Source organism: Planococcus citri, chromosome 5 (assembly GCF_950023065.1).
Source record: "Planococcus citri chromosome 5, ihPlaCitr1.1, whole genome shotgun sequence".
Taxonomy (NCBI): Eukaryota; Metazoa; Arthropoda; class Insecta; order Hemiptera; family Pseudococcidae; genus Planococcus; species Planococcus citri.
The window spans coordinates 61970292-61993613 of NC_088681.1; the positions used below are offsets into that span (position 1 = coordinate 61970292).

At 35.7% G+C, this 23322-nt stretch overlaps 3 protein-coding genes across 3 annotated transcripts in view; 1 reads left to right on the top strand and 2 right to left on the bottom strand.

The window, feature by feature from the left end:
- Positions 1 to 23322, top strand: part of LOC135848027 (uncharacterized) — a 623146-nt gene that overhangs the window by 274807 nt on the left and 325017 nt on the right. The window lies entirely within an intron of this gene.
- On the bottom strand, positions 896 to 13202 carry LOC135848566 (uncharacterized). The gene is made up of 7 exons (XM_065368498.1): positions 13012 to 13202; positions 4282 to 4758; positions 3561 to 4028; positions 3160 to 3471; positions 2470 to 2922; positions 1584 to 2060; positions 896 to 1310 (listed from the first exon to the last, which is right to left on the bottom strand). Exons 1-7 carry the CDS (start codon positions 13133 to 13135, stop codon positions 1288 to 1290), a joined length of 2334 nt encoding a protein of 777 aa, XP_065224570.1. The 5' UTR covers positions 13136 to 13202; the 3' UTR covers positions 896 to 1287.
- On the bottom strand, positions 13758 to 23278 carry LOC135848284 (uncharacterized). The gene is made up of 7 exons (XM_065368164.1): positions 22996 to 23278; positions 20893 to 21378; positions 19875 to 20339; positions 19497 to 19796; positions 16913 to 17374; positions 14586 to 15056; positions 13758 to 14226 (listed from the first exon to the last, which is right to left on the bottom strand). Exons 1-7 carry the CDS (start codon positions 23159 to 23161, stop codon positions 14204 to 14206), a joined length of 2373 nt encoding a protein of 790 aa, XP_065224236.1. The 5' UTR covers positions 23162 to 23278; the 3' UTR covers positions 13758 to 14203.

Sequence of the window (23322 nt, forward strand, 5' to 3'; positions counted from 1 at the left end):
TACAAAAAAACATGCCTCAAAACCCGTACGGCGTACATGTATGATTGGGTAGATACAACTTTGAGAACCTAGGTTATAAATTCTCGTTCACCAGAATAGCTATGTAGAGATGGTTTAATTTGGTTCAAAGAAGGGATTGAATTTTTGGACTAATTTCCATCATTTTTACAGAATTGTACATTTTTTATAAGCAAAAACCGCCAAAAAATGCTTATTTTCGAAAAAAAATTTAAAAGAACACTCGAGAGGTTGTTTCTTCAAAATTCGTTTTTTTTTCTGAGTGAAATTTAATGAAGAACGTTTCGTTTGTTTTAATGTGGTGATGTACGTAGAAAGTGAGCTCTTTTCGTAAGATGAAGTAATGAGTCACCATTTCTAAAATTTGATGTACCTATCTAAAAAAAATCGAGTACCTTTCTTTTTTACTCACTTGAAAAGAAATGAGACGAACTCTTTGTGCTTGAAAAATACGTAGAACTTATGTCATTTACTTACTTCGTGTATTGGCAAAACTATAATGATGAGTTTAGTTCTAAGTAATACCGATTTTTATTACAAACACTGTAAATGGCGAATATTTTTATGGTATTTATGTACTCATTTATTGCCATATTGCAACATGTATAATAATTTAGATAATTCGTCTAATCGTTTGTGTGAATAAGGAAATCACAGGATATAGGTATGTACGTACAAACACTGACGTAAGCCCGAGATTATATTTTTAGGTACTTATTTTTCTCGTTTTCCTGTTTCACAACGTCATTTATGAGTTCTCAAAAAGGGACGTTTTTGAAGAAAAAAATCGTGCTCTTTTCGCTCTAGCCTTTACCTAACACGGTCTGGGAAAAATAACTCAATTTACTGTTAAATTTTCAAGAAAATCTGGGTACTTTTTGAAATTATAATATGTATTATTATTAATTTTGATAAATTACATTATTTAAAATTGAATAAAATACATGAATGAATAAACATTATTTACCTAGGTATGTAGCTTAATGATTTGATAAAAGTAAGAAGCGCACTTATTATGATACTTACCTAAAGGATATTAATTATTGTAGAATTGAACGATTTAAACGGCTGGAAGATTTGCCTCCAATGGATTTACTGATACTTGAGTGGAAGTTGTGTTATGTGCATCCAATGTCGGTAACATGATGCAGAAGAATGTTATCCTTGACAAAGTTCCAAATTTTTGAAATATTGAAGTAGACTTATTAAATAGAAACCAAATTGTTTGATTTGAAGTTGTAGAGTTTTTTGTTCGGGAGCCACTTGTAATTATAGAAATACAAGAACTTTAGCTGCACAAAAATACAAAAAACATACGAGTATCGCATACAGTGTAGTTATCTATGAGTTGGCTACAATGTGTAAATACGTACAATTCATTTGCAAACAAAATGTAGTATGATCGAATTGTAATACTTAATTACTTGTAAAAAAAAAGGTATCAGAAGGTGAAATTTATTCCGAATGTGATGATTTTTAAAATTTGAATGTCTCAAAAAGAAACCCTTCTTGTCTCATAATCCGAGCATAGTTAACATTAGATATTTTATTAACATTTTACGTACCTATTTGGGGTGGGAAAGCCCAATAAGCATAATTTGAGTGACCGGCGCTAGAAAAACCAAAGTATTTGATTATCCTAGGCTTCGTTTTCAATGATGCAAGGGCAGGTCTCCCATTTTTTCCAACTTCAATTGATGATCCATCTGTTGTGATTCGAATCCAAAATGGGTGCCATTCTTCAACTGATATAAGGTTGTCCTCATCATAACTAACTTGTTCTTCTCCGGCAGGAGTTGTTCGGATTGATAAATGCGTTTTTTCTATGACTACGTGAAAAATATCTAGACCTTGATACTTCGTATTGTTTTGTGAAATAGAAGATATTTCAGGATCATTTTTTTCTGTAAAAATGATTCGAGCGGAACTATATGCTTTGACGTTGAATTCCAAAAAAAATCCGTCATCATTATTTATATCTGCAATCGGGTAAAGTGTGGAAAAAGCGGTTTTTGAGAAATAAGTTCTGTGCCGGAGAAGATCTGCCAAAATGAAAATAGAAAGGAACTATAGTGTATTGAAATGATACGCTATAGAAAATGCATTACTTAGAAATATTTTTTATTACAGTGAGCGCTTGCGTTAACTACTGGTAATAATCACGTGTGTTACAAGTAGCTACCTAATGGAGAAAAATACGAGTATAGACCTCAAACACTTCTACAATCTACATGTGTTTTTTTTGTTTTGTCAAGGTAAGGTTATACAACCCAAAAGTTGCAAAAAATCATGATTTCGCCAAAAATTACAGTACTTTGAGGCCCCTGGCTCAGCAGCACCCTCTCGAAGTAAACCTTTTTACCAATTTTCATCAAAATCCAGGGTGTGTGTGTTTTTTTTAAATTTTTTATAAATTATTCTAGTGCGAATGTGAATACATTACATACATACCTATGTTAGTGTCCTTTGAACTTACAAAATTCCAGTGACAAACATCTGTACTACCTAATACAAAGTACTTGATTGGCCATGGGAGCGGATCATTTTTTTGAGACATGTATGCAAGTTCCCCAATATTCTTTCCTACTTCAATTAATCCGTCTGGGGTGATTCGAATCCAAAATGGACGCCATTTTTCATTTGATAGTGAATTTTTTTCTGCAAGATTCAAGGTTGATACTGGTGGATTTGATTCGATTTTCACTATCTGTTCCCGTGGAAGGAGACCCACTGCAAAATATTGATCCTCCTTCATGGGTTCAACTGTTGAAGAAAAATAGATGCGAGCGGTTTCTTCGTTGTTCACGTTAAACTTCAAGAAAATTTGGTTATCATTTTTTATAACGCTGATTGGATAAAATGTTGCTCCTCTGTGGGTTTTTAAGCTTCTGTATTTAGGAAGATCTGTAAAAAATAATATTGAAGGGTTTATAGCAAGATAAAATTTCATTTTCTTATTATATTTTTCAGTGATGGTGAGTTCTACGAATGGTACAAAATTGAGAACTTTAACCATTTTGTGAACTTATAGAAGCCATTTTTGGGGATGCGGATGTGATAAGTGAGCAAATAGGTAACCCAGTTTAGAATAAGAGTAGTAGGTACCATAAAAAACCACGCCTAATTAGTTACAGTGCTTACCTTCTTCTTTAACACATTCTATTGATGGATCTCCCGTTAATCCAGGTTTACAGCTACATATAGGCACGTGGTTTTCTACTTCGCATGTTGTACTTGTATTTTTGCCACACATTCCATTTCCAGCACACGGATCTTGGCATTTTTTTCCAATGCAGGCTTTGTTTTGTGGGCATTCCGAGTTGAAAACGCATTCAAATCTACACGTTGAAGGTGAATCTAGCTGATTTTTCTTGCAAGAGCATATTGCGCGATTGTCTTTTTGTTTACATTCGCTATTTGGACCGCATGGTGAAGGAATGCACACATTTGTTACTGAATCAAAGAAAATCACATTTCTATCAGTAAAATTAAAGAAACCGATAGTGTCCGAAGTTATAGGGCAGTTGACAGTAGATAAGTACCTGTTTTACTGTCCTTGACACTTGGAAACGCCCAGTTAGCGAAACTGCCACTACTTGCAAATCCATAATACTTGATTGGCCTGGGCTCCGTCTTCAAAGACATGAAAGCGGAACTTGCATTCTTTCCAACTTCAATTGATGCTCCATCACGTGTAATACGAATCCAGAATGGACGCCATTCGTCGGGCGATAATAATATATCTTTGTCATAATGTTCACTTGCGGGTTCAGCGAGTTCAGTGGTTTTAATAGCAGGGACCGTATTCGTAGTATATCCACCTAAAATTACTTTGAAAATTCTCTCATCCTTCTTCACAGTTTCATTTGTTGGAGAAAAAATAATGTAAGCGTCTTGATCAGTTTCCACCATGAATTTAAGAAAAATTGGGCCATTATTTTTTATTTCTTCGATCGGATAAAATGTGTAACCATCATCGTAGGTTGTTAAAGTTCTATACTGGGAAATATCTGTAAAAAATGAAGGTAAAAATTGAAAGTTATAGGTACTGGAAGAATTGAAATTTCAGAGTCAAATAGATAGTGTTTTGAGAGACTATTTTCAAATTTGAATTAAAAGGTGTTCTTATGCTGAATTGAAAACAATACCAATAGCCTATAGGTACGCATACGTGCGTTTTTTCCCCTCGACATTATTGAATTTTGGCGTTGGTAAAATTTTTCTCTTTTCGTTAGAGAAATAATTGTGTGACTTAACTCTTACCTATGTTATTCCTGTCAAAACACAGAAACGCATAGTTAACGGAAATGTTATCACTGGCGAATCCATAGTACTCGATTAACCGAGGCTCCGTTCTCGAAGACATGAACGGAATGCTGCCTTTCTTTCCAACTTCAATTAAGGTTCCATCTGAGGTGAGTCGAATCCAAAATTGACGCCATTCATCAGATGAAACCATGTTCATTTCATAGTGTGTATGTAATGTATTTTTTTCTGAACCTTGAGTTGTTCGTATTACTGATGTGGCATTGTCCTCGCCAACACTTACAAGTATAACTACTTCAAAACCTTTGTGATTACTGTTTGCAGTTAGGTTCGTTGGAGAAAACATGATATGAACACCGCGTTCAGCTTTTACGTTGAATCTTAAGAAAAATCCTCCCTCATTTTTTATGTCTTCAACTGGATAAAATGTATAGGAGTCGTTGTTGGTTGTTATATTTCTACATTTAGATAGATCTGCAAGAAATGAAAATAATTGTCAATAACGTAAGCTTGCTGCTGTGATGCTGATGTCAAAAAAAAAGAAGAAAAAGGTTGAATATTGTTAACTTAGTATACCTATGTACCTAGTACTTACCTACCTACCTACCTACCTACCTACCTACCTACGGGTATTGAAGAGAGCTTGAACATTTTTAGTATATTTCTAGTCCTACTACCATACTTGCTTCCGCTTAGGTATGAATTTTGATTTCTTTAATAATATAAAAAATGCCGCTCTATCAGTTTGCCTTCTTTCCGTCTAAAATAGCTCATTTAAAAATTTTCTAAAATGAAGTCACTTGCATGTTTCTTTCATTTCCCTGTCCTCTCACAACTGATAATATCTGATCGTACGTATGTGTAACGTGACAAAAAAGATGTGATTTTTCTAACAGGTGAAAATTATATGCGAAGCTTTGAAAAATGAGATTACGTATACGATCAGCTTATTTGAAGCACTTCTGCGATATAAAAATGCTAAAAAGTAAAAAGTCGTTGATAATTTTCTCATAATTAGTTCGTTTTGATTAGATCGTTCCAACAGGATATCCTCTGATTTCAGTTTAACGTTCAAAATCAGTTAGGTATACCGGATGGACATTTTTTTTTTTATCAATGCGGTCAATTCGGAAAGTAGCCAACTCCACGAATATTTTCCCTTTGCCATCAATTTGTTTTTCTGGCAAACGTGAAATCATAAAATCATTATCGAAAAATTGATGATAAAGTAATTATTTTGAAGCGATTGCGCACGTTTTATATATATAAAAAAGTATTCGAGTTGCACCGGGGTGTCATGGGCTCTCAAAATGACGCAATTCAATTTTTTTTACTGAAAATTATGCCTATAACTGACAAATGTGATCCAAAACTAGTTTAGCGTTGTTTATTATGTTGCGGGAAAAAAATTCGATCAAAATTGACTACAGGCGAGACAAATTTTAAGAGAATCAGTTTTTTGAATTTTCAAAGGTCTTTTATTCGTATATTTTTTTTCTTCAAAATCACCCTTATACATTTTGTGTAGTGATAGATGTGCAGTCTCTCGGTCACCCCCCTTTAAAGTTGCGATTTGAGGTTCTGAACATCCCTGAAGCATTGAATTCTAAATTCAATACCATTTTTAGCCCTTTACCAACCGTTTGAAAATTGACGGATCGTAAAAATAATTGCAGTTTCTTATCAACTTTAAAAATTATACTAATCCACTATTGTATTTTTCTTTGTTTCAGGTAAGTGAGATTTTGAAGTGTAAAAGCAAACATTTACGTAACTACGTGCAAGAATAAGTAAGTCATTTTATAATTTATGAAGCAACAACGAGTTGAGCTATGGGTATCCACCATTTTAAACCGATTCTGGGGGTCGAAGTGTGAGAATTACTTATGTGACTCAATTTTTATCTCTTAGAGATTTCAAGTTCAAATCATTTATCAGCGAAACGGTTAATGTTAGTTGAGCTTAAAGCTCTGAAAAATGATGATTTGTATTTTCGAAAATCGCCTATATTCGGCGCGAAGAAAAAATACTCGGAGATGAAATAAAAACGCATGAGCACACGACGACATCAGTATTACAACTGTTTTTCTATATTTTTTAAAAGTATAAGAAAATACCATATTTCTACATACGAGGGAGACAAATTACCGCAAACCTCGCCCATTCCATCTCACCCTCGATTCTCACAGAGTGTAAAATGTACAGCAGGCGAGTGTCCGCCTAAAACCAATTAGTAGGATGTAAACATGACGAGCACTTAACTGCAACGTATTATTGATACATTCCAGAAGTCTCAGGCTTGCATTTCGATTTTTTTTTTTTTTTTTTAAATAATGCACACATACAGACGTTGCGATCCCTTCCGTGGGAACCACGTAAAATTACGTACATGAACTTTGAAACCTACCATAGTAAATATATTTTTAAATCCTAATATTCTAAATCGTATTTTTAAGTATTTTTTCTAAAATAATGCATTACGTATCAACAGATTCCCCCCGCTGAGACCGCAGGTCTCAGGAGAGAAAAAATGATAATCTTTAAACATCTTAAACATTTATTTCTAAACTACGTACACACAACGAAATTCAATTCAAATGCATAACCAAACAATCTTAAAAGTATGCATAACCAAACCATCTTAAAAGTAATCTCTAAAATTAACCCCAAAAGTGTTGTTGTTGTTGTTGTTTTTTTTTAATTACCTATTTATCCTCAGGGAGAATTACTAAATTAGTAATATTTCGTGAACGAATTTGTCCACCAAACTCCACATCTACCACACGAACTAATCCTTCCTTGTCAGGATACACTTTTCTTACAATTCCTAATGGCCATTTAAAGGGTTTTGGTTGATTGTTTTTAACAAAAACCAGCTGACCGACCTTAACATTTGGAACTCGATTTTTCCACTTATAACGTTGCTGCAATTGGTTTAAATAGTCCTTACTGCAAACAGACCAAAATCCTTTAAAGACATTTTGAATTAAAAGCAACCTACGACTCAAATTAACCTCTTCAGAATCAATAGCAGGTACTGACATAATATTACGACCAATCAAAAAATGGCTCGGAGTCAAGATCTCTGTACCCTGCTCTACACCTCCTTTGTAGCACAAAGGCCGCATATTTAAAACAGCTTCGATTTTTGCAAACAAGGTTCGAAATTCTTCTATATTCAATGCATTTTCCTTTGTAACAGCCACCAAGTGCTTTTTGAAGCTTTTCACCGCAGCTTCCCAAATACCTCCTTGATGAGGCGAAGCAGGTGGTATGAAACGCCATTCAAAATTTTCAGTAACAGAATAATCGAGCAACTTTTTCTCATCCAATTTGAGAAAATTTTTTGTACCAACGAAATTGGTACCATTGTCAGAATAAACGATTGCAGGCAAACCTCGACGAGAAACAAAAGTTTGAAAAGCTAATAAAAACTTTTCAGTTGATAAGCCTGACACAATTTCAATATGTACTGCCCTAACAGTGAGACAAACGAAAATTGCAGCATAAATCTGATTATATCGAGTAGATCTATGATCTGTGCATTTGCAAGTAAAGGGACCCGCAAAATCAACACCAACATAAGTGAAAGGTGGAGCAACAGTGACTCGTTCCTTCGGAAGTTGTCCCATGAATTGTTGTGCTGTTGCTGCCTTCATTCGAGTGCATAAAACACAATTACGAATTATGAATTTTATCAAATTAGTTGTGCCACCTACTAACCACATTCTCCACGAGATAAACGAAGCGATAAATCGGCGATTTGCGTGATAATATTTCTCGTGAATATACTCACAATACAATTTAGCCAGATGGCTTTTGGAGGAAAGGAGTATAGGGTGTTTAGACTGATCGGCTAGTGACGACTTATTTAGGCGACCACCTACACGCAAAACACCATCTTTATCTAGGTAAGGATCAAGGGAAAGTAAGGCACTTTTATTTTTCAACGGAAGGTTATTTTTTAGACGTTCAATATCCTTGGAAAAGTGAATACTTTGGACAAAACAAACAACAATTTTTTCACTCTTCTCCACTTCCTCTTTCGACAATGTAGGCGACTCATTGATTGGCTCCAAATTACGAATTCTAGCTCTAAAATTTCTAATTTTTCTGCAAATGAGCGCAATGGCGCGAATCAACCTAAGGTAGGACGAAGATCGTGAAGTAAAATCATCTACAACACCAACACAAAATGCCACCTTAACTTTACGACGTTCTAGAGCTAGATGCGTGTCTAAATTTGGGATAGGATGAAAGGAACGATAATTCTCGTGGTATAAAAACTCAGGTCCATCAAACCATCTCGTTTTCCCAACAAATTCTTCCACTTTCAATCCTCGAGTTGCATCATCAGCAGGGTTTTCATTGCTCCTTACATAGGTCCACTGACAAAAGGGAAAAACATCCAAAATCGTTCGTACTCTATTAGAAACGAACGTTTTCCACTCATCAGGTGGTTTACTAAGCCAACAAAGCACCACAGTCGAGTCAGAAAAATTAATGATATTTTGAAGAGGAATTTTCAAATTATTTGCAATACGAGACACCAAATCAACAAGCAATTTAGCTGCTTGCAGCTCAAGCTTTGGAATCGTCAATTCCTTAACTGGAGCTACTCTAGTTTTGGATGAAATAAGACGACAAAAAATTTTACCTTTTTCATCTTGAGCGCGAATATATACTGCCGCACAGTAGGCTTTATCACTCGCATCACAAAAACCAACAATTGTGCATTCAAAAGCACCGAAAATATATCGAGGGATTTTCACAAAATTCAAGTCAGTCAAATCTTTAATATACGAAACGAATAAAGCGGCTGTTTCAGGACTGACTGGGTCATCCCAATCCTTTCCTTCAAGCCAAACCTCTTTCAAAAGCAGTTTACCACGTACTAAAACTGGTGAAACTAATCCTATTGGGTCAAAAGTGCGAGAAATTAACGACAAAATAATTCTTTTTGTAACGATAGTTTGAGAATCTAAATCCTCAATTTTAACTTTGACTGAGTAGTCATCCTCCTCTGGCCTCCAAATTAAACCAAGAACAGGAACAGAACACAAACTTTCAGTCATAGTTTTAGAACCACTAGCTGCATGCAGCTTCAAATCAATATTATTTAATAATTCCTTTGAATTTGACGAATATTTCCTCAAAAGGAAACCAAATTTTTCCAGAGCAAGGTGCAAACCTCTCTGAATTCTTATTGCTTCCTCGATTGTTTGAGCACCACCAGTAAAATCATCCATGAAAAAATTATTTCGAATCAAAAATGCAAGAAAGGGGTCATAGGGTTCAACCATTCTAGCAATAATTTCCAAACACATGGTAGCGATAAACGAAGCAGGCCCTGTACCATAAGTGAGCGTATTCAACTGAAACTGTTTAATTATCTCAAAGACTGAATCCCTCCAAAAAATCGACTGATATTTCCTATCCTCAATTGCAACCCAAATCATGCGGTACATTTTTGCAATATCGGCTGAGAATACATATTTATACCAACGCATGTTTATCAAAATATCATACAAATCTCTTTGAATTTTTGGACCAACCATTAGGGATTCATTCAAGGATGGAGTTCCGGCTGTGGCGTTGAAAACGACTCTCAAAGGAGTTGTCTCACTGCCTTCTCGGATAACTGCCCTATGAGGCAAAAAACAAGCATCAGGATCATAATCGGGAATGAGTGACATGTGACCCATTTCCAAATACTCTTTCATGAAATCACCATAAGAAATTTTTAATTTCTCACTCAACTTATTTTCCATTCTGCTCAAGGCCTTCAATGCAAGCTTCCGATTATGAGCTATTTTACTTTTTTCCAACTTGAAAGGCAAACGAACACAAAACTTACCATCTTCCCCTATTTTGTAAGTTTCCTCAAAATGTTTCATACAACGATCAGCTTCAGAATCCTTGACCTTGGACACAATTTCTGCCTCTTCTATCTCCCAAAACTTTCTCAAATTTTCATCAATCGACTGTCGAGTAAAACCAACAAATTTTTCAGTTCCTTTCTGTAAAACTGTCCCTGAAACTATCCAACCAAATTGCGACAACCTCAAATCCAAAGTTCCTACTCTCAAAGACTGATCTAAAATGCATTGGCCAAAATATTCAGCCCCAATAATCATGTCAATATTACTAATTGAAATATTGCGATCAAGGTAGGCGGGATCGGCTAAGGGAACATTACGTAAGGCATTTAAAACGTCTTTTGAGAATTCAGCATTGACTGTGTATTTCATGGCAGAGGCTGGAACGATATCCGCCTGCACCTCTAAACGAAATCTGTCCTTTTTAGACGAAACAATTAAATCGACACTCGACGATGTTTTTGTGCATGAAGCACCGACACCTCTTATAGATGAAACGATCGACGACCTTTTTGTAGGCAGGTTAAATTTCTTTACTGCCGCATCGGAAATAAAGGTAGCCTGTGAACAACTATCCAGCAAAACACGAAGCGTGCCAACGACATTACCACACACAAATCTCACAATAGCAGATGGCAACAAAACTGTTTTTTCCACATTTTTCTCTGTTGCCACGACACACGATAAAGATTCTTTCTCTGAAGCAGTAGCCTCGGACGATTTAGGCACTACAGGTTGTACAATGACTTTTGCATCTACTGATTTCTCCTTACTTTTTGGCCCATTTTGGGCACTTAAATTACTGCCAAAATGTAACAAGTAATTATGCGGATCTCCACACTGACAACGAAATTTTTGACTTTTACAATTGGGAGACAAATGGCCATAGCTCAAACAAATCACGCATAGCGCTTTACTCTTACAAAAAAGTTGCCTCTCTTTAGGAGACATACTCAAAAACTCAGTACACGTATATATCGCATGCTCTCCATTACATTTCCTACAAGCAAACTTTTTATTAGCAATAGCCACAAATGTTGATTTTTTATCTTTTTTAATCAAATTGCTACTAATCTTTCTCTCCTCGGTACGTTCATCTACAACATGAGCTCTACTTTGAAGAAATTTATCAAGATCTTTGAATTTTGGATAAAATTCCATATTTGTGTAAAAATTCTCCCAATCACGTTTTGTATTATCATCTAACTTCGAACGAATGAGAAATGCTAAAAACCTCGAAAATGTTGGATTTACCTCCTCGCCAATGGAAGTCAATCCTCGAATTACGCTATTAGTCGTATCTAAGAGATTTTGGATTCCATTTTCGTTTTTGATTGTTTCCAGGCTCACCAATTTTTTAAAGAAAGCACCAAGCACTGACCTCGGCTTGCTAAACCTATAAATTACATGAGACCAAGCCTCAGCATACCCATCTCTAGAGATTTCGTAATGATCAACAATATTAGAAGCTTTCCCTACTAAACACTTTTTTAAAAAATATAGCTTACAGGTAGGACTGTAGTCGGCATTCTCATGAACTAAATTCTCGAACATTGATCTCCATTCCTGGAATTTGGTCGCGTCTCCATCAAAAGTAGGGGGTTCAATTTCTTTCATTATTGGCGCGTACCTGAAGCCGCTTGACGATCCATTTCCTGAACTACTGCTACTGTTACTATTGATAATTGATTCCTCAGAACGATTTTTATCCAAACCAGCTTTGATCCACGCAATTTTTGATTTGACATCGACTTCAAGCTCGGTGGCCACGTCCATGTCAACGAAATATTCTTCTCTCATTTTCTTATCCTCGTCATCATCGGTTTTCAGCTTTACAATGATTTCCTCGGATAGGCTTTGGAATCTGGCATTTTCTGCTTCAATTTTTTGCACAATGGCTTCAAGTTTCACTAAACTTTCGAACGACGGTTCTGTTTTTTCGATATGAGCAACGACTTGATTTTTGTAACGCATCAAATTTTCATATTGGAACAATCGCTTCTTCTTTTGAGTTTCGGTCGCCATTTCGAATTTTTTTTTTTTTCAATTTTTTAAACGAATTTTTATAATGACGAACGAACTATCGAATGCAAAAATTGGTACTTTTTTGCGGACTACATACGAACACGAAAATTGATTATTATTTTACTCGAAAACGACACGGTTCGCACAGTATCCGGCTCGGAGGACCATAATGTTAGTTGAGCTTAAAGCTCTGAAAAATGATGATTTGTATTTTCGAAAATCGCCTATATTCGGCGCGAAGAAAAAATACTCGGAGATGAAATAAAAACGCATGAGCACACGACGACATCAGTATTACAACTGTTTTTCTATATTTTTTAAAAGTATAAGAAAATACCATATTTCTACATACGAGGGAGACAAATTACCGCAAACCTCGCCCATTCCATCTCACCCTCGATTCTCACAGAGTGTAAAATGTACAGCAGGCGAGTGTCCGCCTAAAACCAATTAGTAGGATGTAAACATGACGAGCACTTAACTGCAACGTATTATTGATACATTCCAGAAGTCTCAGGCTTGCATTTCGATTTTTTTTTTTTTTTTTTAAATAATGCACACATACAGACGTTGCGATCCCTTCCGTGGGAACCACGTAAAATTACGTACATGAACTTTGAAACCTACCATAGTAAATATATTTTTAAATCCTAATATTCTAAATCGTATTTTTAAGTATTTTTTCTAAAATAATGCATTACGTATCAACAGTTAATACATAGAGAGCGTGAAGCGTGATAAAACTAAGTATGACAAACGTAAAAAGGTTGATCAGATCTTAATTGTGCACATAAAACTCTAAATTCGAAAAGATGAAACTTACCTATTTCATTGCCACTGCTATTTATTTCATTTCCTCTGCTAGTTGCATCATTTTCACCGTCGATCCCACACAGGATAATAATAATCATTAAGCAAACACCAATCGCGTTAATCTGGGGAAGCATTTTGTACGAATACCGTTTTTTATACCAACAACTGACACTTCATCACTTCAGTCTAGTGTAAGGAGAACACTGCGAATGGCGAATATTTTTATGGTATTTATATATACTCATTAGTTGCCATATTCCAACATGTACGAGTATAATAATTCAGATAGTTCGTCTAATCGTTTGTGTGATAAGGAAATCACAGGATATACTCGTATAGTACTGACACTGACGTAAGCCCGAAATTATATTTTGTAAATAAAATATCGGGTACTCATTTTTCTCATTTTCCTGTTTCACCACGTCATTTATGGGTTTTCAAAAAGGGGCATTTTTGAAAAAAAAATCGTGCTTTTGTCGCTCTAATATTTACCTAACACGTTCTGGGAAAAATGGCCTATTTCCGGAAGACAAGTGTTTAAGAATCCATGGCCAATTTTTTGATTCATCTGAGCGGTTAAAAAATTGCAAATTGCTTATTTTTGAGTAAATTCGTGTTTTGAAAATTTTTTCATCGAAAATCGCATGAAACTGGAGTTTATGGGTAGCTGAGAGAATGTGATTTCCTACAATGTATAATTTTTGCCATCTCAATTTACTGTTAAATTTTCAAGAAAATATCTCTTATTAGGTAATTTTAAAAATTTTAATACCTATTATTATTTTATATAAATTAGGTATTTGAAATTAAATCAAATATAAATAAACATCATACGTACCTATATAGATTAATAATTTGATAAAATTAAGAAGTGCATTTATTATATGACATAGGATATGAGTAGTTGTAAAATTTAATTTTTTAATCACTTCCGTTAGAGTTTATGGACCGTGAAAGTCGATTTGAACAGCTGAAAGATTTTTCCTGCAATGGATTTACTGAAAGTTGAATAGAAGACGTTGCGTAATGTGTATTCAATGTCGGTAACATGATGCAGAAGAATGTTATCCTTGACGAAGTTCCAACTGAAGCGCGTAACGAGTGCACGGAAAATTTTTGAAATATTGGAGCAGACTCATTAATAGAAGCAAAATTATTCAGTTTGAAGTTGTGGAGTTTTTGTGTTCGAGAGCCAATTGTAATTATAGAAATACAAGAAATTTAGCTGCACAAAAAAAAAAAAACAAAACATACGCAACATATGAGTAGGCTATAATGTGTAAATACATACTTATACGATTTGCAAATAGAATGTAGGTACATACATACATAGTATGAGTATGATCGAATCGTGATCCTTATTACTTGTAAAAAATATTTATCAAAAAGTAAAATTTATTTCAGAAGTGATATGTTTAAGAATTTGAATGTCTCAAAAGGAAACCCTTCTTTCTTTTGAAAAAAAAAAAAATGTTAATCACGAAGATTTATCCGTTTTCTCACTTCCAACTACATGATATTAGAACTAACCCATCCCCATATAATGCTAACTATTTACCATTATTTTATTGAAATTTTACGTACCTTTCTGGGGTGGAAAAGCCCACCCAGCATAATCTTCATCGCCAGCCAAACCAAAGTATTTGATTATCCTAGGCTTCGTTTTCAAAGATGCCAAGGTACGTCCCCCGTTTTTTCCAACTTCAATTGATGATCCATCTGTTGTAATTCGAATCCAAAATTGGCGCCATTCTTTAGATGATATGAGATTTTTCTCATCATATCTAACCTGTTCTTCTCCGGCAGGAGTTGTTCGGATTGCTAAATGCGTACCATCTATGACTACATGAAAAATATCTAGATCCTGATACATTGTATCATTTTTTGAAATAGCAGTTATTTTAGGATCATTTTTTTCTGTAAAAATGATTTGAGCGAATTTTATTGCTTTGACGTTGAATTCCAAAAAAAATTCATCATCATTATTTATATCTGCAATCGGGTAAAGTGTGGAATAAGTGGAGTATGATGTAAGAGTTCTGTACCGAAGAAGATCTGTAAAAAATGAAAATAAAAAGAAACTATAGTGTACCTAGCCTACCTGCTGAAATGATGTGCTAAAGAATAATATGCAATACAAATACTTTTTATCACAGTGAGCGCCTGAGTAAACTAAGGACCGCGTATGTTACGACTTACGAGTATAGATACCTAAATGAAGAAAAGTATGGCCTTTCAGTATCACGAAAAGTACAGCTCGCTCACTCCCACATGTGTATTTTTTCTCTATGTGAACCTAAACACCAATATTTTTTATGAAATCAAGATTCACCTGACTTAATTTTAATTGTTGATAGCTCGCATTATGGATGCTTCAGTTAAAAAATTAAAACGGAAAGAAACTATAGGGTGTTGAAATGTTGAAATTATGTGCTAAAAAGTACACCTCGAACACTTCTATAATCTACATTATGTGTATTTTTTCTCTATTTGAACCAAAACAGGTATCATTCATTTTATACCCATATTTCAAGAATAAGGAGATTCGCCTGACTTAATTTTACTTGTTGATAGCTCGCATTATGGATGCTTTAGTTGAATTTACGAGGCATGGTCAAAAAGTAAGGTTCCCACCCCTGGCATTTGTGTAAAAAATGAACGAAAATGAAAAGTTGAAAAATGGTTTGATTCTCTGAACTTTCTAGATCATTTTGATATAATCATCTTTAAGATTTGAGCCCTTCTCACTTTGAAAATCGGGCTTCGCAATGATAGTCCTCGATAAAATGTCCGTCCAACTTCTTAAATGTCGATTGAACTCGTTTTTCAGCATCATTCTCGTCACCTTGGCATTTTTCGCCGGAAAATTTGTTTTTCAGATAAGAAATACATAAAGTGTACCTGGCCACCTGGTGCATGATCGGAGCGGTGGGGGGGGGGGTGATGGCGGAGTACGACTGATAAGTTGAATTTGTCGATTAAAGCGTTGGTGATGTCATTAGAGGTTTAATCAACAAATTCAAAGTCCCCAGAGCTTTGATCGACGAATTCGAATTGGGTCATCAATATTTGGAGAGATGCGGGGAAACACATTTTTGGGGTGGTTTCAGAAAAAGAAACGCTTGCTTAAGCCTGATCATGAACACTTGGTGTTTGAAAAGCTTCGCACTAATTAATAATTATCTCAGAAGCAAGAGTTTCATTGTCTAATTTAACCACTTCTTTATTTACCTTTTGGGGTGGTTTTTACATTCTAGGGGCAGTCGCACAAGATTGATTGGCGGGGACTTTTAATATGTTATTATGAAAGGGGCAATAAAACATGTTTATGAGAAAATCGTCGAGATGGAAATTTTTTTAACCTCAAGTGCAAGATTTTACTGGGCTACAAAAAAAGTGGAAAAATTTGAATTTTGAAAATTTGATTGCAACGATCGCAAAAAAGTGTGGTAATCGTGATGTATATTTTGATCCGCTGAACACGAATCCAGTGTTGGTTTTTTATAGGTGGAAAAGTGATTTCAAGTTGATGAAAAATTGTAATTCTCACGATCCATAAATCTTCATGCACTCTGTAGAGGGAGCTAAAAGTGGTCTCGAATTTTCAATTCAATAAGTCGGCGAGGTTCAGAAACTCAAATGGCAACTTTTGAGGGTGCGTGACCGAGGTACATATTACATACATAGGTTATACATATTATACCCAAACGTGGCAAAAAACACGATTTCTCCAAAAATGACCCTACATTGAGGACCCTGAACTCAGCCTCCTGAACTGCTGGAGGGCGCAAATTTTTTCGGGATAGTCTCCCACTGAAAGTAAACATCCCTACCAATTTTTGTCAAAATAAAGGATAGTTATGTTTTTTTTTACCCATTCTAGTGTGAGAGTGTATATTATACATGCTTACCTAGGTTAGTGTCTTTGGAACTCACAAAATTCCAGTGACAAACATCAGTACTCATGAATCCAAAGTACTTGATTGGCCAAGGATCTTTCTTTACAGACACGAATGCAAGTTTCCCAATATTCTTTCCTATTTCAATTAATGATCCATCTGAGGTAATTCGAATCCAAAATGGACGCCATTCTTTATTTGATAGCAAATTGTGTTCGGTATAAGTCACGAATGATCTAGGTAGATTTAGGTCGATGCTTTCTGCTGCGATGCTTATTTCTGATTTCTCTGAACTGAAAATCACACTGAAGTAGCGGTCATCGTGCGCCGCAACGTCATTTATTAAAGAGATGGTAGCGATTCTTCCAGGTTTTACGTTGAACTTCAGGAAAATTTGGTCATCATTTTTTATAACGCTGGTTGGATAAAATGTTTCTCCTGAGTGGGTTGTTAAGCTTCTATATTTAGGAAGATCTGCAAAAAATAATATTCAAGTGTTTAGCGAGATAGCTTTTTGAGAATTATTGGCAAAAAAAGTGATTGTTTTTGGCGATCTTTGACAAAAAAGCCGGACTAGAGTAATTCTTGAAAATTTTAGCAATTTTGCTAACACGCAAGAATTTTTGTAGAAAAGCACGAATATGTACCTATAGCGAGATAGCTTTTTGAGAATTATTGGCAAAAAAGTGATTGTTTTTGGCGATCTTTGACAAAAAAGCCGGACTAGAGTAATTCTTGAAAATTTTAGCAATTTTGCTAACACACAAGAATTTTTGTAGAAAAGCATGAATATGTACCTACGTACGGAATGTAATGTACCTAATGAATTTCAGGCACAAATCACAGTTCTCAAAGCGTATTTACGATGGGGAGTAGGATGCTGGAAGTTTTGAAGAAAATTAGGATATCGAAAAAACTGAGGGGGGAGGGGTCAACCGGAGAAGTGCGGGGTTTTACGGTTCCGCAATCGTAGATATGCCCGAGCGTAACGTGGGCATTCGAGAAGATCAACGCGAGCGCGAAATAAAGAGAGCCGAGGCGAGGCTGAGCTTAACAATGTATTTGTTGGCATGTGCACATAGCCGTATACATAGAAGAACTAAACTATGTGTCATCCCCATAGGCAAGGATCGATGCGAGAAGGAAACAAGCGTGAGGACGATGACAAGAAGTGGGGCGAGGTGAGAACATAAAGGCAGGAGAATAGATGGACGAGTATAACGAGAACTGGTTCGAAGGAGAGCGAGCAGCGTAGGCGGCGACGCGAGCATCGTTGCAGTTGCAGGATCGACGAGAAGAAGTGCAAGAGCGTCAACAGCGGCGACGCAAGCATATAATGATGTTGGAGAAGACAGAAGGAATGCAGGATCGAAGCAACGGCGCGAGGATGCGAGAAGGACGACGACGACGACGAGAGAAATGCAATGACCATGGCTATGGTCACCGCAAGTACTCCCCCTTTAGAAAAGACTTGAAGAGAAAGTTAAAAATAAGTCTAACAATGCGTATTTGTACAATAGTTCGAATAAGATGCTAACAATAGGCATTCAAAAATAGTTTGAGAAATACGAGTTTGTAAAAATAGCTTAAGAGTTAAAGAATAATGATATGCTTAGAAACGTTTTCGTAAATGTACAAGATGTTGAGACAACTTAAATGTAGTTGTTAAAAATAGATCGAGTCGTAAAAGTAAGTAGCTGTGCAATGGAAAGACATCAACTCAAAGGTCCGGTCTCTCCATGCATTTTATTGCCATAATCGTAGTATAATAGAGTGAAGAAATGTAATCAAACAATGCAAAGGAGACGAGTCAAATGTCACTGGCTGATTTGCTGTCTGTTTTCATGTGTGCTTCAAGCAGGCATGAAAAGATGATAGCTTTGCAGGTTGCTGGCTGTTTTCAGCACATGAAAAAGGTCGAGCAATATTTATGCGAAGTTAAACCTGACCGTTGGAGCGGGTGTAAATGGGGGTAGGATTTACGACGGCAGGTTCTGTCACAGCAGGATCTGACGAGGTAAATGTGATTTGAGAAGATCGACGCAAGTGCGAAATAAAGAGAGCCGAGGCAAGGCTGAGCTTAACGATGTATTTGTTGGCATGTGCACGTAGCCGTATACATAGAAGAACTAAACTACATATGTGTCGTCTGCATAGGCAAGGATCAATGCGAGAAGGAAACAAGCGTGAGGACGACGACAAGAAGTGGGGCGAGGCGAGAATGTAAAGGCAGGAGAATAGATGGACGAGTATAACGGGAACTGGTTCGAAGCAGAGCGAGCAGCGTAGGCGGCGACGCGAGCATCGTTGCAGTTGCAGGATCGACGAGAAGAAGTGCAAGAGCGTCAACAGTGGCGACGCAAGCATACGATGATGTTGGAGAAGACAGAAGGAATGCAGGATCGAAGCAACGGCGCGAGGATGACGAGAGATATGCGATGACCATGGCTATGGTCACCGCAGAAGTATACAAATGGTACAAATTGAGAACTTTAGCCATTTTGTGAGCTTACAGAAGCCTCAGTTTAGAATAAGATTATGTATGTAGTACCATAAAAAACCACACCTAATTATTTATACTTAGTGCTTTGCTTACCCTCTTCTTCAACACATCCTGCCAATGGATCTCCTGTAAATCCATCTAAGCAACTGCATATGGGAACATGACTGTCTACTTCACATGTTGCATTTTTGTCACACATTCCATCACACGGATTTTCGCATCTTTTCCCGATACAGGCTTCGTTTTGTGGACATTCCGAGTTGAAAATGCATTCAAATCTACACGTGGAAGGCGAATCTAGCTGGTTTTTCTTGCAAGAACATATTACGCGGTTGTTTTTCTGTTTACATTCGCTATTTGGACCGCATGGTGAAGGAATGCACACATTTGTTCCTGAAGCAAAGAAAATTATTTTTTACCAGCAAAGTTGTAGAAACCGTTTGTGTCCAAATTTAGGGCAGTTTACAGTACCTATGTTATTTTTCTCAAGGCCTGGAAACGCCCAGTTAGCGAAACTGTCACTACTAGCAAATCCATAATACTTGATTGGCCTGGGCTCCGTCTTCAAAGACATGAAAGCAGAACTTCCCTTCTTTCCAACTTGAATTGATGCTCCATCTGGTGTAATTCGAATCCAAAATGGACGCCATTCGTCGGGCGATAATATATCTTTCTCATGATGTTCTTTTGCGGGTTCAGCGAGTTCAGTGGTTTTAATGACTGAAATCGTATTTGTAGTATATCCACCTAAAATTACTTCGAAAACTCTCTGATCCTTCTTCACAGTTTCATTTGTTGGAGAAAAAATGATGTGAGCGTCTTGATCAGTTTTCACCATGAATTCCAAAAAAAATCCTTCATCATTTTTTATGCCATCGATCGAATAAAATGTGTAAACGTGATCGTAGGTTGTTAAAGTTCTGTACTGAGAAAGGTCTGCAAATAATGCATACAAAAAGTGGTAAGCTGCATTGTTGCAGTTTTGCGCTAAAAGAATTTGTATATTTCGGGATAATTCTAGATTCAAGTCCGTTGTAAGCATCCCAAGGTTGTTTGTACAGTCGACTTGAAGGAAAAAGTAATCATTTCTGAAGTACATATTTTTTCGAAGTTTGACTCACAATCAGACCCGGTACTTTAGACCCCCTAACCACCATGGTATCGGATAGGTAACCACGGAGAATGGAAATCGATGTGTACCTACTAACTGTACCCGAAACTATCATAATCCGATTTTTGAAAATTTAGGAGAATTCGGGGTGTGATTCCCAAGGTACTCATATTTAAGATGAAAGGGTGTTGATATGTAATCAAAAAAGGGGGGAATTCCATCACGCGCTCATTTTCAAAAGTTATACTTATTCTATTTTTCAGTTTCCACTTTAGGGAATTTTATACCCTTATTTTTACCATGATGTTTCAATTGATAATTATTATGTAAGTGCTTTAGACAACACACTGGGCAATTTTATAATGGGTTTACACTTACCTATCTTATTATTCTCAAAACATAAAAAAGCGTAACTAATGGACTCTTCATCATCGAATGCAAACATCCCATAGTAATTGAGTGTCCAAGGCTGCGTTCTGTAAGCCATGAACGGAGGGCTCCCCTTCTTTCCAACTTCAATTAATGATCCATCTGAGGTAATTCGAATCCAGAATTGACGCCATTCTTTGGATGACAGTAGGTTTTTTTCATAGTGTAACCGTTCATGCGTACCATTTCCTAACGTCGAAGCGAGATATTTTTTTTCTGAACTTGAACGTATAGTTACCATAATACAATTCTTAGTCACATCGTCATCGTTAGTACATTTTGTGAAATTATTTTCTTGAGAGAATAGAAGGTTAGCAGATAGATTAGCTTTTGCGTTGAATTTTATGAAAAATCCTCCTTCATTTTTCATCTCTTCAATTGGATAAAATATTGCCGAACTGGTGTTGAGTGTTACACGTCTGCATTTAGAAAGATCTGCAAAAAATACAAATGCGCTTAATGATAAAGTATGCTATAATGATGTTGATGCGCTGAAAAAAAGATTGAAATGTTGTCTACTTTGTTTTGTGACAAGTGCTTGTAGTTACTTGTTGTATCCTAAATTTATTTTGGATAAATACTTCTCTATTGCATATTAAAAAGGAACTTGTCGAATGTGATTCCACGATTTAAACGAAGCCAATGTATGTAGATCGAAAGAGCATGTTCTAATGCTCCAGTAACCATAGTTTCAGGTGCTAATGTTCATTTTTTAATTTTTGGAGAATTTTTAAAAATTGAGAAATTTAAAAAAAACTCTATTAAGGTATTATTTTTAAAGTGAACCCAGACTTTTTTCACTTGATGTGCATTCTACTTACAAATGTGTGAAAAATTTTCTTTGAAACTCATACCCTTGAAATTTGCCAGTGACCACTTGAAACGATCGAGAAGATGCTCAATAACCACCGACCAAAGTTCTTTTCAAAGCAAAAATATTTCTACTTATTTAAGTATGTCCGATTTCCAACAAGACTTATGATTTGATGAAAAATCCTCTCTTTGCGGCCTAGTTTCTTCTTTTCTTCACTTTTTAGACAAAGGCATTTCTTTCACCAAATTTTTATTTTTGCTCAACTTGGGAAATGCCAGATGAGATGACCTTTTTTACTATCGTTATTACTATTACTAAATTTAAAAAAAAAATGTTTTCAAAAAGTGCTTTTGACAGAGGTTTTTACCCATGTTGTTGAATTATTTTTGAAAAAAAAATCCAATTTATATTAATTTGTTTTATTGGAAATAAAGGATTCGAACTTCTTCAAAACTTTCATTTTCCAAAATGATTTCTATTTAAATGTTAAACTTTTTTTTGATTTTGCCAATTGGCCTATTATACTCTTAATATTCAAGTTCAACGCAATTTGTTTCCCCAAAATGGAAACCTAAAGAGTCTTCAAAGATCTAGAAAAGGGCGAATGCTTTTGTACCACGATAATGCAAGACACAATAGTCCGAAGATGCTTTAATATTTGATTTTTTTTTCGTCGGTTGAAGTTTGGAAAGTTATGTGATGTAGGTATGCATCATGGTTTATTTTTACTTTCATGGGAAGTTTGAAAAAATTTAGAGAAATTTCGTTATCGCTTCACATACCAAATAATCATGAAATCGTTTCACGGACGTTCTAACTATCATCTTTTGTCATATCCTGATGATTATTTTTTGCTGTTTGAAAATTGATTATGAATATTTTGGTACCTAGTTGAGTGTTTTTCATGACAATTTGTGGGGAAAAATTTCGATCAAAATTGACTATTCGATTCGTCATCTCTAATTGCACCTTTTGAGTGCTACCCGTTTTCGTAAGAAATGGGGACTGGTGCTTTTAAATTCAAAAAACATCGTTTTTTCCAAAATTACGCTACTTTGGGGAGCTACCGTTTCATCGAAGAAGGATGTGGTGGGAGCTGAACATTTTTTGGGGGTTACATATTATCAATATAAAATCTCTAACTTACTTCAATTTCAGCGAAATCGAAGACTATGAATTTTTCCTGATCCACCCTAATGTACCTACCTACAATGTAAATTCGAAATTCAAAAGCTCACCTGTTGTATTGTCACCGCTGCCTATTTCTTCTTCACTGTTGCTCAATTCATCTTCAGTGTTAGTAAATTCATTTTCATTGGTTCTTGATTCATATTCACTGTCGATTCCACAGACGACATTGATGATCATTAAATAAACACCAATCATTTTAATTTGTGAAAACATTTTGTATAAATACAAATTTCAACTGTCACTTCCTCGCTTCAGTTTTGTTCAAACGAAACTGCATTATGGTGAACATTATAACTCCATTTATATTGCCGGTACCAGGATTAGTAGCAAGCGCTAATCATTCAGATAAGTTTGTATGATAAGGAAATTTAGAG

What these genes read in the sequence shown, in the direction of transcription:
- LOC135848284 (XM_065368164.1), bottom strand. Translation starts at nt 23,161, where the DNA reads ATGTTTTCACAAATTAAAATGATTGGTGTTTATTTAATGATCATCAAT. An exon ending in CCTTGAGAAAAATAACATAG is followed by an intron (nt 19,797 to 19,874) that starts GTACTGTAAACT and finishes TCTTTGCTTCAG; the next exon opens with GAACAAATGTGTGCATTCCT. An exon ending in AGGATGTGTTGAAGAAGAGG is followed by an intron (nt 17,375 to 19,496) that starts GTAAGCAAAGCA and finishes TATTTTTTGCAG; the next exon opens with ATCTTCCTAAATATAGAAGC.
- LOC135848566 (XM_065368498.1), bottom strand. Translation starts at nt 13,135, where the DNA reads ATGCTTCCCCAGATTAACGCGATTGGTGTTTGCTTAATGATTATTATT. An exon ending in TTTTGACAGGAATAACATAG is followed by an intron (nt 4,029 to 4,281) that starts GTAAGAGTTAAG and finishes CATTTTTTACAG; the next exon opens with ATATTTCCCAGTATAGAACT. An exon ending in TTCAAAGGACACTAACATAG is followed by an intron (nt 2,061 to 2,469) that starts GTATGTATGTAA and finishes TCATTTTGGCAG; the next exon opens with ATCTTCTCCGGCACAGAACT.